Genomic DNA, 13,408 nt, shown 5'->3' with positions numbered 1-13,408 from the left:
ATAGATAATGATATGATTGATATGAATAGATAGACAGATATAGTTAGTGATAGAAAATAGATATAGATAGATAGAGTTAGCAATAGATAGAAGATGGATGGATATAGTTAGCAATAGATAGATAGAAGTTAGATAGAGTTAGCAATAGAAAATAGAGTTAGCAATATATTATATTATATTATAGCAATATATATTATAAATAAATATTCATTTAATTAGTTTTATCTCTTATTTTAAATTTTGTATCTACATGTTTTATTTTATGGCTGTTCACCGCCCTGAGTCCTTCGGGACTAGGGCGGTATACAAATTTAATAAAAATAAAATAAAATAAATAAATAAATATAGAAGATAGAGAGATAGAAAATAGATAAATAGATAGTTAGCAATAGATAGAAAATAGATAAATAGATAGTTAGCAATAGATAGAAGATAGAATGATAGATATAATTAGCAATAGATAGAAAATAGATATAGTTAGCAATAGATAGAAGATAGAGTTAGCAATAGATAAAAAATAGATATAAACAGAGTTAGCAATAGATAGAAAATAGAATGATAGATATAATTAGCAATAGATAGAAAATAGAATGATAGATATAATTAGCAATAGATAGAAAATAGAATGATAGATATAATTAGCAATAGATAGAAAATAGAGTTAGCAATAGATAGATAGATGGAAAATAGATATAGAGTTAGCAATAGATAGAAGATAGATAGATAGATATAGTTAGCAATAGATAGATAGAAGTTAGATGAGTTAGCAATATAGAAAATAGATAGAGTTAGCAATAGATAGAAGATAGATGTAGATAGATGATAGATAGATGGAAAATAGATATAGTTAGCAATAGAAGATAGATAGATAGCAATAGATAGAAAAATACCATTGAAACAGTTGCATTCAATATGATAGCCTGGAAAGACAAAAAATAAGAATTAATTTAGCCCAAGTTTTGTTTTTGTTTTTATCTTATTAGTTTACAAAGTTTCCTCTTGCTACTTTCAGCAGCCTGCCTGCGCGCCCCCGCGCTTCCCATCTGTGCGCGCCCCCGCCTCATCCAAGCCTCCCCCCCCCTCACACCCCGCCCTCCGGATCTGGGCGGGGGAGATGCCGCTCCCTCCCTCCCTCCCTCCCTCCCTCCCTCCCTGCGCGAGCCAGAGCAGCGCTCGCAAAGTTGCGCGAAGCCAAAGCCAACTCTTTGCACCGGATTGCGCGCGCCGGGGGTGGGTGGGGGGCCAAGTAAATTGCAACTGGAAAAGGGGAGGGGGGGTCTTCTCCCACCCCTGGGCTGGGGAAAGAGGATTTGGGGGTGGGGGAGAGGAAGGTCTGGGGGGGGGACAGCCCCCAGTTTGGAGCCCTTCTCCTATCTCTGCTTTGGAGACCCCCTGAGTTTTGGGTGGGTGGGTGGGTTATCCTGATGCATCTCTATTTTGGGTAGGGGGGAAGCAAACCCCCTTTGTTTGCCCTCTGACACCCCGTGGAGAAAAAAAGCCCCCACCCCAGGATTTAAAATCAGGGGCTCACTGGCTTGGAAAAACGGGGTTCGGGTTAGCCCCCTACTCTCCCCCTCCCCAGATCCTCCCATCTCTTCTTTTCTCCCTATTTTCTCCCACCCTCCACCCCCTTTGCTAGTTTTTTTATTTATTGCAGTTTCCAACTTCCCAAAACTCCGGAAAAAATCGAGCAAATTTATCTTCGATTCGGCTGACCTACAGCGATGCTGAGATTTGGGGTACGCAAATAATTTTTGGGGGTGGGGTGGGAGGGTGGGATGAAGCATCGGAAAAGGGGTTTTCCTCCCACCTGATGCCTTTATGGGGGGTCTGTAGCTGGTCCATCGGTTGCAGGAGGTCCTAAGGGGGGAGGCAGAGAACCCCGTTAATTTGGGGGGGGTCTTCCTGGGGTCCCAAATCCGGGGCATGCCTTGGCTTGCTTTCTGCTGCTGGACTTGGCCTTCTCGGTTTGCAAGCGGGGTGCAACTTCCCAGCTGGGGTGCTGGAAGGTGGGCTGAGGCTGCTGGGGACCCAGGAAAAAAATTTTTTTGGGGAGGGGGCTTCGGTTCTTCTTGACTTCGTCCGGTCAGCATGGCTGCCAAGTGGTTCAAAGAATTCCCCGCCAACCTCAAAACCGTCTCGGATCGTCCTAAACCCAGCAGTGGGCATCATGTGAGCAAGCCAAGCGGCGGTGCCCGAAAAAACTTAGCATCGCCCGAAGCCGGACTGGCATCGCTGCCCGGGAAGAACCGGAAGAACTCGGCCACCGAGTTGGTTGGCACCAAGACTCCGTTGGCACCGGGGAAAGATGGCACGAGTAGCCGCTTGTCCCGCGACAATCTCCAGGGACTTTTGCAAGCCGCCGCGGGGAAGATGCGCAAGAATTCGCGGGTGGAAGGGGCCCCCCCAGAGGACCCCGGCTGGGGGCCCCCCAAAGGGCCCCCCAGTTGTGGGGGGTACATCAACCGTCTCATCAAAGTCAACGCCCAGGAGAAAAACGCAAAGAACTTTTCAGGATCAGCCCCCAATCCTAATCCGGTCCCGCCGGCCGAACCGGAGAAGCCCAAGCAAGAAACGGTAAAGATGCCATTACGGTTTGCCACTTTTGGGGGGTTTTGGAAGATGAAGGGGTTTGGGGGTTTGAGGTTTGGGAGTGGGGTCTGTGTTGCCATCCGTTGGTTCGGAGCTTTTTTAAAAAATGGGGGTTTGGTTTGGAAGGAAGACGAGCAAATGGTAGGAAAGGCATTTCCCAAAAACTTTCCCCAAAAAGTTTTGCCGTCCGTTAATTTTGTGGGGTTTAAAAATTGGGATCCTCTCCTTCCCATTTGGGAAGAAACTGGGCAGATCTTACAAAATCCAGTTTTGGAGAAAAAGGATCCGGCAATGTTTATGGATGTCTGAAGTCTCTTTCTAATTTTCTTCAGCCAAATTGCAAGGAAGGAAAGAGAGAGAGAGAGAGGGAGGGAGGGAGGGAGGGAGGGAGAGAGGGGGGGAAAGAAAGAAAGAAAGAAAGAAAGAAAGAAAGAAAGAAAGAAAGAAAGAAAGAAAGAAAGAAAGAAGAAAGAAAAAGAGGGAAGGAAGGAAGTGAGAGAGAGAGAAGAGAGGGGGAGAAGGAAGGAGGGAAGAAGGTAGCAAAGGAAGAAGGAAAGAAGAAAAAGAAGGAAGAAAAAGAAAGAGAGAAGGGAGTGGGCGAGGGAAGGAAGGAAGAGAAAGAAAGAAAAGGAAGGAAGAGAAAAAGAAAGGGAAGGAAGAGAGAAAGAGAAGGTAGGGGGAGAAAGAAGGAAGGAAGATAGTGAAGGGAGAAGGAAAGAAGAAAAGGAAGGAAGGAAGAAAAAGAAAGAGGGAAGGGAGAGGGAAGGGGGGATGAAGGTAGTGAAAGAAGAAGGAAAGAAAAGGAAGGAAGAGAGAGAGAGAAGGGAGGGGAGAAAGAAGGAAGGAAGAAGGTAGCAAAGGGAGAAGGAAAGAAGAAAAGGAAGGAAGGAAGAAAAAGAAAGAAAGGAAACATTATATATATATATTTATATATATATAAATATTTTAAGCCTCCCGGAGTCGCTTGGATGGACAGATGGGGGCCACGGAAGTTTAATCAATAAGCTATAAAACGATGATTTTATTTTTAAATCCTTTTTTTGCCAGGTTATCATTTTGGAAGATTACGCCGATCCTTACGATGCCAAACAGACCAAGGGCCAAAGAGATGCTGAAAGATTAGAAGAGAACGACGGCTACATGGAGCCTTACGACGCACAACAGATGATAACCGGTAATCGTGGTTTGTTTCGGAAAGAGATCAAGATTGCTTTTGAACTCTGCTCCTTAACCTCCCACCCCTCACTAGATCAAATATTCGGGCAAAACGGCAGAGAAAAGTTCCCGTTGTAACTTCGGTCACTAAACGAACTGGTTGTAAGTCCAGGACGGCTACCCTCTGTGCTTAGTGGCCTCTTTGACACCCCCACCCCAAATTTTAACCTGGTTTTTAAATCCCCCACCCACCCGCCTTCTGACGCTTAAGAGTGGGAGAGGTAATTTTTCCAGATCATCAGAAGTTTGCAACGCGCGGCGGCATTGAAAAGCTGCAACAATGCAAAATATCACACAAAACGAGTCAGCCAAAAAAACCGAGCTGGAGTTTTGCCCCGTGTAACTAGAACTCCCCCACCCAGAGCTGAGACAGCCTGCAGAGAAAAACAGGAAATTTTAGCACCGGAAGTTGGAATAAAAACAGGCCATTGTCGGCGGGAGACACGGATGAGGCGAGAAGCAATTGGGGGGGGGGGAATTGGTGTCCCCGTTTTAAAATTTCCAGCCGTTTTGTGCTCCTCTGGTTGAGCCTCCGGGGGTTTTTTATTTTTTATTTTTTTTGAGCCCTCCTTGCAAACCGAGCTTCGGTTGTATGTATGTAACGGGGGTTTCTGAACCTGTGCAGAGTGTCTCTTGTTTTGGTTGTTGAAAAGAGTCCTCCTTGCTTTTCCACGAAAGAAACGCCTTGCAAAATAAACGAGCGAGAAGGCCGCGGGGATAAAGAAAAGCCCCCCCCCCCTCCGGCTTTGATCGGAAGAAAGGCGTGAGCTCAGCTTCATGAGGACTAGTGGGTTTGTTTTGCGTGAAACAAGGGGGAAAAAATGCAGTTATTGTTTATGGTTTGGGTGATTCGGGGAGGGTGGGAGTGGGATTAGAGCGGAAAAAGAAAGCCGTGTAAAATAAGAGGTTAATTTATACATTTGGTTATACGACTGTGATAAAAATATCAGAATTCCTTTTTCTTTCCTTCTTTCCTTCTTTCTTTCCTTCCTTCTTCCTTTTCCTTCCTCCTTCCTTCCTTCCTTCCCTTTGCTTTCTCCTTCCTTCCTCCTTCCTTCCTTCTCTCCTTCCTTCCTTCTTTCCTTTCCTTCCTCCTTCCTTCCTTCCTTCCTTCCCTCCTTCCTTATTATTATTATTATTATTTATTAAATTTTTATACCGCCCTTCTCCCAAAGGACTGAGGGCGGTGTACAGCCATATTAAAACAACATATACCCACACAATTTAAAAACAGTTTAAAATATATTAAAAATTTGGCCCTTATATTAAAAACTACAAACACCCAATTAAAATTCATTTTCTAAGCCAGCCCGGCCTGTTGAAACTTATGTCTGTTAATTTGCATATCATCTATCCTTTTTCTATTCTTTCTCATTTTCTTTCTCTCTCTCTTTCTTCTTTTTCCTTTTTGCTTGTCTTTTCCTCCCTCCCTCCCTCCCTCCCTCCCTCTTTCTTTCTTTTCTTCCTTTTCCTTTCTTTCTCTCTCTCTCTTTCTTTCTGCTTGTCTTTTTCCCCCTCCCTCTTTCTTTCTTTCTTTCTTTCCTTCCTTTTCCTTTCTTTCTCTCTCTTCCACTTTCTTTTCTTCCTTCCTTCCCTCCCTCTGCTTTTTCCTTCCTTCCTTCTCTCCTTCCTTCTTTCCTTTCTCCTTCCTTCCTTCCCTCCTTATGTCTGCTAATTTGCATATCATCTGTCCTTTTTCCATTCTTCCTTTCTCATTTTCTTTCTTTCTCTCCCTTTCTTTCTTTCTTACTTTCTTCTTTCTTTCCTTTTTGCTTGTCTTTTCCTTTGTCCCTCCCTCCCTCCCTCTTTCTTTCATTTTCCTTTTCTCTCTGTCTTCCTCTTTCTTTCTTTCTTCCCTCCCTCCCTCTTTCTCTCTCTCTCTCTTCATCAACTTATATTAAATGGGGGGAAAAATAACACACCCTCCTCTAACACCCAATAAACAGAGCATATTTCCACCCACATCTTCACCCGCCCCTCTGTCCTTCCTTGTAGAAATCCGACGACGGGGGTCCAAGGACCCCTTTGGGGGGAAAGCTGTCCTGCTTCTGGGTGAACCAGGGGCCAAGGGAGACTCGGGGGTCAAAGTCCCAGCCTCCAAACCCCTGCAGCTTTACGACACCCCTTACGAACCGGTCGAGACGGGCTCCAAGTTCGAGATACGCCTCCCTTCGAGCGACGAAAGGCCGCCGGCCGAGTACGAGCAGCCCTGGGAATGGAAGAAAGACCAGATAGTTAAAGTTCTCTCCGGTAAGGAAAAGGGGGGGGTGCCAAAATTGGGCAGGCGGGGAGATCGTGTCCCACAAGAATATAGATTTTTATCCAGAGGAGATTTTCCTGCAGGGGATCAGTTCGAACAGAGAAAAAAGTAAGGAAGATGAATTTGGAAGGACGCTCCCTTTGGGCAATTCGTTTAAATCCTGGTTTAGTTATCATTTAAATGGGCTAAAAAAAAATTGCCCTAGTTTTATTTTATTTATTTATTTTATTTTATTTTATTTTATTTTATTTTATTTTATTTTATTTTATTTTATTATTTTATTTTATTTTATTTTATTTTATTTTATTTTATTTTATTTTATTTTATTATTTTTTATACCGCCCTTCTCCCGAAGGACTCAGGGCGGTGGACAGTCAAAATAAACATACATATAACAATATGAATAGAAGCAATAAATAATAATTAAGTCAATTTGGCTTATCAGTTAAGTTAGGATCTTCAGAATAAAATTTACACAATTAGGAAAATGGTTTTGATTGGTCCGTGAGGTGTTCCAACAACGTGTTCGGGATCGAAACTAAAATCTAAACCAAAATAAAATCTGAAAATGTCCCTTTTTACTTGTATCAGTTTCATGTATTCGTCATCATTTATACTTTTATCTGTTATCCTATATACGCTTAACAAATAAATAAATTTTTTAAAAAATAAACCACTTTTGTGTGGGTGTCTTAACTAGGGAATCTCAGCTTGTTCGTATCCTGAGCCATCAGGATGTGAACAAACCCAAACTTGGCTTCTCATCCTGGTTTGTTTGCAGAGGAGGTCAGCCGAGTTTTTCCAAGCCTGGAGATATTTGGGGGAAAGCCCCCTTTTCACAATCTTTCTCATGTCCTTCCTCTCTCTCTCTCTTCCAGTGCAGTTTGAGGGTTCGGAGAAACTTGTGACGGCTACCGAGATGGTCGTTGCGTCACCCCAGCCCCAATCCTGCCCGAAAAACTGGCCCTCCAAGAAGGTGAAGTCTCCCACAGGAATCGAACCGGGGCTGGATGGAGAGCGAGTCGATTCTGCCCTCGTCTTGGAGAAACAGCCGTAAGCCACCCGGGATCTGGTCTGGCATCCTCCCTAAATCTTATCTATTTGTGTCCTCAAACTGTTTCTTAATCTTGGCAGCTTTAAGTGGGGTGGACTTCGACTCCCAGAATCCCACAGTTTGCATGCTTTAAAATGGGTGGACTTCCACTCCCAGAATTCCCCAGTTTGCATACTTTAAGATGGATGGACTTCCATTCCCAGAATTCCCCAGTTTGCATACTTTAAGATGGATGGACTTCCACTCCCAGAATTCCCCAGTTTGCATGCTTTAAGATGGTGGACTTCAACTCCCAGAATTCCCCAAACCAGCATACTTTAAGATGGTGGACTTCCATTCCCAGAATCCCCCAGTTTGCATGCTTTAAGACGGATGGACTTCCACTCCCAGAATCCCCCAGTTTGCATGCTTTAAGACGGATGGACTTCCACTCCCAGAATTCCCCAGTTTGCATGATTTAAGACGGATGGACTTCAACTCCCAGAATCCCCCAGTTTGCATGATTTAAGATGGATGGACTTCCATTCCCAGAATCCCCCAGTTTGCATGCTTTAAGATGGATGGACTTCCACTCCCAGAATCCCCCAGTTTGCATGCTTTAAGACGGATGGACTTCCACTCCCAGAATCCCCCAGTTTGCATGCTTTAAGACGGATGGACTTCCACTCCCAGAATCCCCCAGTTTGCATGATTTAAGACGGATGGACTTCCACTCCCAGAATCCCCCAGTTTGCATGCTTTAAGACGGATGGACTTCCACTCCCAGAATCCCCCAGTTTGCATGCTTTAAGACGGATGGACTTCCACTCCCAGAATCCCCCAGTTTGCATGATTTAAGACGGATGGACTTCCACTCCCAGAATCCCCCAGTTTGCATGATTTAAGACGGATGGACTTCCATTCCCAGAATCCCCCAGTTTGCATGATTTAAGACGGATGGACTTCCACTCCCAGAATCCCCCAGTTTGCATGATTTAAGACGGATGGACTTCCACTCCCAGAATCCCCCAGTTTGCATGATTTAAGACGGATGGACTTCCATTCCCAGAATCCCCCAGTTTGCATGATTTAAGACGGATGGACTTCCACTCCCAGAATCCCCCAGTTTGCATGATTTAAGACGGATGGACTTCCATTCCCAGAATCCCCCAGTTTGCATGATTTAAGACGGATGGACTTCCACTCCCAGAATCCCCCAGTTTGCATGATTTAAGACGGATGGACTTCCATTCCCAGAATCCCCCAGTTTGCATGATTTAAGACGGATGGACTTCCACTCCCAGAATCCCCCAGTTTGCATGATTTAAGACGGATGGACTTCCACTCCCAGAATCCCCCAGTTTGAATGCTTTAAGAGGGGTGGACTTCCACTCCCAGAATCCCCCAGTTTGAATGCTTTAAGATGGATGGACTTCCACTCCCAGAATCCCCCAGCCAGCTGAGGATTGTGGGAATTACCTGCTCTGAATGATCTCCGCAAAGAAGAGAGTGGAGCGCATGGGAAAATCCCATTTTTCCCTTCCTTGCAGATGGTTCCATGGCTCCATCACTCGAGCCGAGGCCGAGAGCCGGCTGCAGCCGTGTCCGGAGGCCGGCTACCTGGTCCGCACCAGCGAAATGGGGCCCACCAAGTACTCCATCGCCCTCAAGTGAGTGACCGAAACCCTGCTCGGCTCAGGAACTCAGTCCTGACACCTGCATATTGGTGCTGACAGGTAGTCCTCGACTTACGACGGTTCATTTAGTGACCGAGGTTACAACGGCCCTGAAAAAAAGTGTCTTTAGGACTGTTTTTTTACCCTTGTAGCAGGGGGTCAAAATTCAGACGCTTGGCAACTGATTCGTATTTATGACCGTCGCGTCCCGGGGTCTCGGTTTTGCGACCGTCCGACCATCTGGAAAACCAGATGCGTTGAATGACAAACTCTTCCTAGCTTCACATCTGCATTGATTCCCTTAACGACGACGGCGGCCGTGGAGCAAAATTCCCTGAATGGTCTCACTTAGCGACGGATCTTTGGGGCTCGGTTGTGGTCCTAAGTCGAGGACTATCTGGGTTGCCCCTTCCAAGCCTTTGGTGGTTTTTTTTTAATTTTTATTTTTTAAAATCCTGACTCTTCTCTCCCTGCGCCTGGCTCGAAACCGGGGCTGGGCGCGACCGAGTTTCCTTCCTCAGGATGCTGGACTTTGAAACAAATCAAGGAAAGAAAGAGAGGGGACTTTTGTGTGTGTGTGATTGTGTACGATTGTGTGTGAGAGTTGAGAATCGGGAGCTCAGCTAAGTGGGAAGGAAGGCTGGGCAGCCCACCCAAAACAGATTGTCCCTTTCTGATTCCCTCTCTTGAGTTGGGGGGGGGCAACGTTCTGGATCCATCCCCTCCCGCTTGGAGAATTAAAATTAAAGAATCCCATTTAAACAGGCTTTAAAAAGAAAGGATTTCTTTAAGAAAAGAAAGAAAGAAAGCTTTAAAAAGTAAGAATTTCTTTGAAAAAGAAAGAACGCTTTAATGAGAAAGGGTTTCTGTAAAAAAGAAAGGATGCTTTAAAAAGTAAGAATTTCTTTTGAAAAGAAAGAATGCTTTAATGAGAAAGGATTTCTGTAAAAAAAGAAAGGATGCTTTAAAAAGAAAGTATTTCTGTAAAAAAAGAAAGCTTTAAAAAGTAAGAATTTCTTTTGAAAAGAAGGAATGCTTTAATAAGAAAGGATTTCTGTAAAAAAGAAAGGATGCTTTAAAAAGTAAGTATTTCTGTAAAAAAGAAAGAAAGCTTTAAAAAGTAAGAATTTCTTTTGAAAAGAAAGAATGCTTTAATGAGAAAGGATTTCTGTAAAAAAGAAAGGATGCTTTAAAAAGTAAGAATTTCTTTTGAAAAGAAAGAATGCTTTAAAGAGAAAGGATTTCTGTAAAAAAGAAAGGATGCTTTAAAAAGTAAGAATTTCTTTTGAAAAGAAAGGATTTCTTTAAAAAGAAAGAAAGAAAGCTTTAAAAAGTAAGAATTTCTTTTAAAAAGAAGGAATGCTTTAATGAGAAAGGATTTCTGTAAAAAAAGAAAGCTTTAAAAAGAAAGAATTTCTTTTAAAAAGAAAAAGCTATAAGAAAGAATTTCTTTTGAAAAGAAGGAATGCTTTAATGAGAAAGGATTTCTGTAAAAAAAAGAAAGTTTAAAAAGAAAGGATTTCTTTTAAAAAGGAAGGATTTCTTTTAAAAAGGAAGGATTTCTTTAAAAAAAGAAAGAAAGAAAGCTTTAAAAAGTAAGAATTTCTTTGAAAAGGAAAGAAAGCTATAAGAAAGAATTTCTTTTAAAAAGAAGGAATGCTTTAATGAGAAAGGATTTCTGTAAAAAAAGAAAGCTTTAAAAAGAAAGGATTTCTTTTAAAAAGAAAAAGCTATAAGAAAGAATTTCTTTTGAAAAGAAGGAATGCTTTAATGAGAAAGGATTTCTGTAAAAAAGAAAGGATGCTTTAAAAAGAAGATTTCTGTAAAAAAGAAAGGATGCTTTAAAAAGAAAGAATTTCTTTTGAAAAGAAGGAATGCTTTAATGAGAAAGGATTTCTGTAAAAAAGAAAGGATGCTTTAAAAAGTAAGAATTTCTTTTGAAAAGAAAGGATTTCTTTTTTTAAAAGAAAAGAAAGGATGCTTTAATGAGAACTTCTTTTAAAAAGAAATACAGAATAACCGAGCTGGAAGGGACTTTGGAGGTCATCTAGTCCGACCCCCTTCCTCAAGCAAGAAACCCTATCCCATTTCAGCCAAAGGTGGTCCAATCTCTTTTTTAAAAAACCTCCAGTGTTTTTTTTTTTAACAGGGAAACGAGGGTCATGTTAATTAATATTCTTTTTTGTGTGTGGGGGGGCTGTTGCTCTCTCTCTCTCTCTCCATTTCCCAGGACGAGCCAGGGCTGCGTCCACATCATCGTGGCCCAAACGAAGGACCATAAATATACTTTGGACCAAGCCGGCGGCCTCTTCGACACCGTCCCCGAAGTAGTTGGCTACTACTCGACCGAAAAACTGCCCTTCAAAGGAGCCGAACACATGAGTCTCCGCTATCCGGTCTCGATTCCAAGCAAGGTTCCTTAAATCTCCCAGTTTAGACCAGTTTTGGGAGGAATTGGGGAAAATGCGGTGGACAACCGGACAGTCGGTCCAAGTCGACGGCGGCCTCGCCGAGCCTTCGCTTCGGCTGGAGATGTCAATCCATCTTTTTCTTCCTTCTCCAGCAAATTTTATTCCCGGCGCTTCCCGATGCGATAGGATCGGACTTTTGGGTAGGAATTTTGGGGTGGGGGGGATACAGCAGGGGGGGCCTGGTTCCCTCAACTCCCCCCTCCCTCCTTTGGCTGGACGCTGCATTGACAGGAGTGGAATTGAAAAACCATCAGTCAGTAGCTGCTCCGGCGTCCTTTTTGAGCCAAATTCTCGGAGTTTTCTTTAACGAGATTTATTGAGAAGAAAACAAGAGATTCCAGTCAATCACCACGAAAAGCCAAGTGGATTTTGCTTGGGCTAAACTGGGAGGTTTTGATTTATTATTAATATTATTATTATTTTTCTGAACGGTTTTCTTAGGGATCCGGTGGGGAGAGGCCGATCTCTTCGCCGTTCCTCCAGAAATCAAATAAAAATGCTCCAAAGAGTTTCGATTTCTTTTTATAGCATCTTAGCTCCGCTCTACCATAAACCGTGAGACGGTTTTCCATTGACAAATCATTTGTTTAGTGACCGTCCGGAGTTACGACGGTGCTGAGGAAAAGAGATGCCTGACCCTTACTCGCACTTACGACCGTGGCGGTATCCTCCGAACACGATCAAAAATTGGGGTGTTTGTTAACCGGCAAATATTTATGACGGTTGCAGGATCTCGGGTCTGTGGGTGTGTCACCTGATCCCCGTTTGCCCCCTTTCGCATCCAGTTTCCGACAAACAAAATTAACGGGTTTGCGTAAGGGCAACAATTGAGCAACAATCCAGAAGTGCTTCTCCAAAAGTTCTCTGTGAAGATTGCTTGGTGGTCTCCCATCCCCGTTAAAAGCAGACGTAGAGGCAAGAGAGACACAGAAAATAGAAATGGAGGTTTCCATCCAGACTTTCCCTTTGATTTTAGAGACCCTTGTACACTGACTTGAGTTTCCCCTCCACCCCCCCTTTAAGAAACACTGATCCATCCTGGTTTAATCGTGGTTTAAAAAACACAGGAGAAAAATCGGCTGCTTTCTGACAAAAAAAAAACTTTTTTTTTGAAAAATTAGTTTGCTGGCTGCTTTATAGCTTTGGCTATAAAACTGGAGTCAATCTGAAAAACGGATCAACCCTTTGCTCCGGGCACCCACCCACCCAGTTTCCTCTGCTGGCAGGATCAAATCCCGGCATTGTTTCCACTTCCTTCCCTCCCAATCTAAAAAAGACATGTTGGTTTTTTTGGACAAAGCTCCGTGGCGCCCGTCTGGCTTTCTGTATAGACTGAAACTGATGGAGATATTTATTATTTTTTTTATTTTGCTTTTTTTCGGGTGCAAACTCTGAATCGTGGCTTAGCAGCTGCAGTCATTGCCCACCATGCTTCTGCACAATCCCTGCCGCATTGTGAGGAAGCACCTCAGTGCATACGCAGCCCGTCCTCGCCCCTGGGTTTTTTTATTTTATTTATTTATAATTAAATTTATATACCGCCCTACTCCCAAAGGACTGAGGGCAGTGAACAGCCAGAAAGTAAAATATACATCATACAAATGTTAACGGGTTGCAAATGGGTTGTGCAACATTGTTTTGTTAGGGGTGGGGGATACTGGTTTCTGAAGTCGAAATGGACAGCTGTGCAAAATGCAGACTTTGGTGTGAAATGGATGAAAGGCGTATTTTGAAAGAGGGTGGGATTTTGAGGCAGGAAAGAAAGAGAGAGGAAGGGAGGAAGAGAGAGAAAGAAAGAAAAGGGAAGAAGAGAAAGAAGGAAGGAGGAGAGGGGGGGAAAAAGGAAGAAGGAAGGGGAGGAGGAGAGGGAAGGAAGGATGAAAAAAGAGGGAGGAGGAGAGGGAAGAAAAAAGGAAGGAAGGGGAGGAAAAGAGGGAAGGAAGGATGAAAAAAGGAAGGAAGGAGAGGGAAGAAAAAATGGAAGAAGGAAGGGGAGGAAGAGAGGGAAGAAAAAGTGGAAGAAGGAAGGGAAGGAAGAGGGAAAGAAGGATGAAAAAAGGAGAGGGAAGAAAAAGTGGAAAAAGAAGGGGAGGAGGGAAGGAAGGATGAAAAGAGGAGAGGGAAGAAGAAGGGGAGGAGGAGACGGAAGGAAGGATGAAAA

General features: G+C 43.5%; 1 protein-coding gene across 1 annotated transcript; it reads left to right on the top strand.

Moving 5' to 3' along the window:
* The first annotated feature begins 1,163 nt into the window (after positions 1–1,163).
* On the top strand, positions 1,164–11,756 carry SHE (Src homology 2 domain containing E). Its single transcript, XM_060685050.2, has 6 exons — positions 1,164–2,577; positions 3,640–3,766; positions 5,803–6,057; positions 6,946–7,120; positions 8,651–8,770; positions 11,007–11,756. The coding sequence occupies exons 1-6, from the start codon at positions 2,092–2,094 to the stop codon at positions 11,197–11,199; spliced, it is 1,356 nt and encodes a 451-aa protein (XP_060541033.2). The 5' UTR covers positions 1,164–2,091; the 3' UTR covers positions 11,200–11,756.
* The last annotated feature ends 1,652 nt before the right edge of the window (positions 11,757–13,408 follow it).

The sequence above is a fragment of the Pantherophis guttatus genome, chromosome 18 (assembly GCF_059756535.1).
Source record: "Pantherophis guttatus breed Tessera chromosome 18, ASM5975653v1, whole genome shotgun sequence".
In the NCBI taxonomy this organism is placed as follows: domain Eukaryota; kingdom Metazoa; phylum Chordata; class Lepidosauria; order Squamata; family Colubridae; genus Pantherophis; species Pantherophis guttatus.
This window is presented reverse-complemented; position numbering and strand designations above follow the sequence as displayed.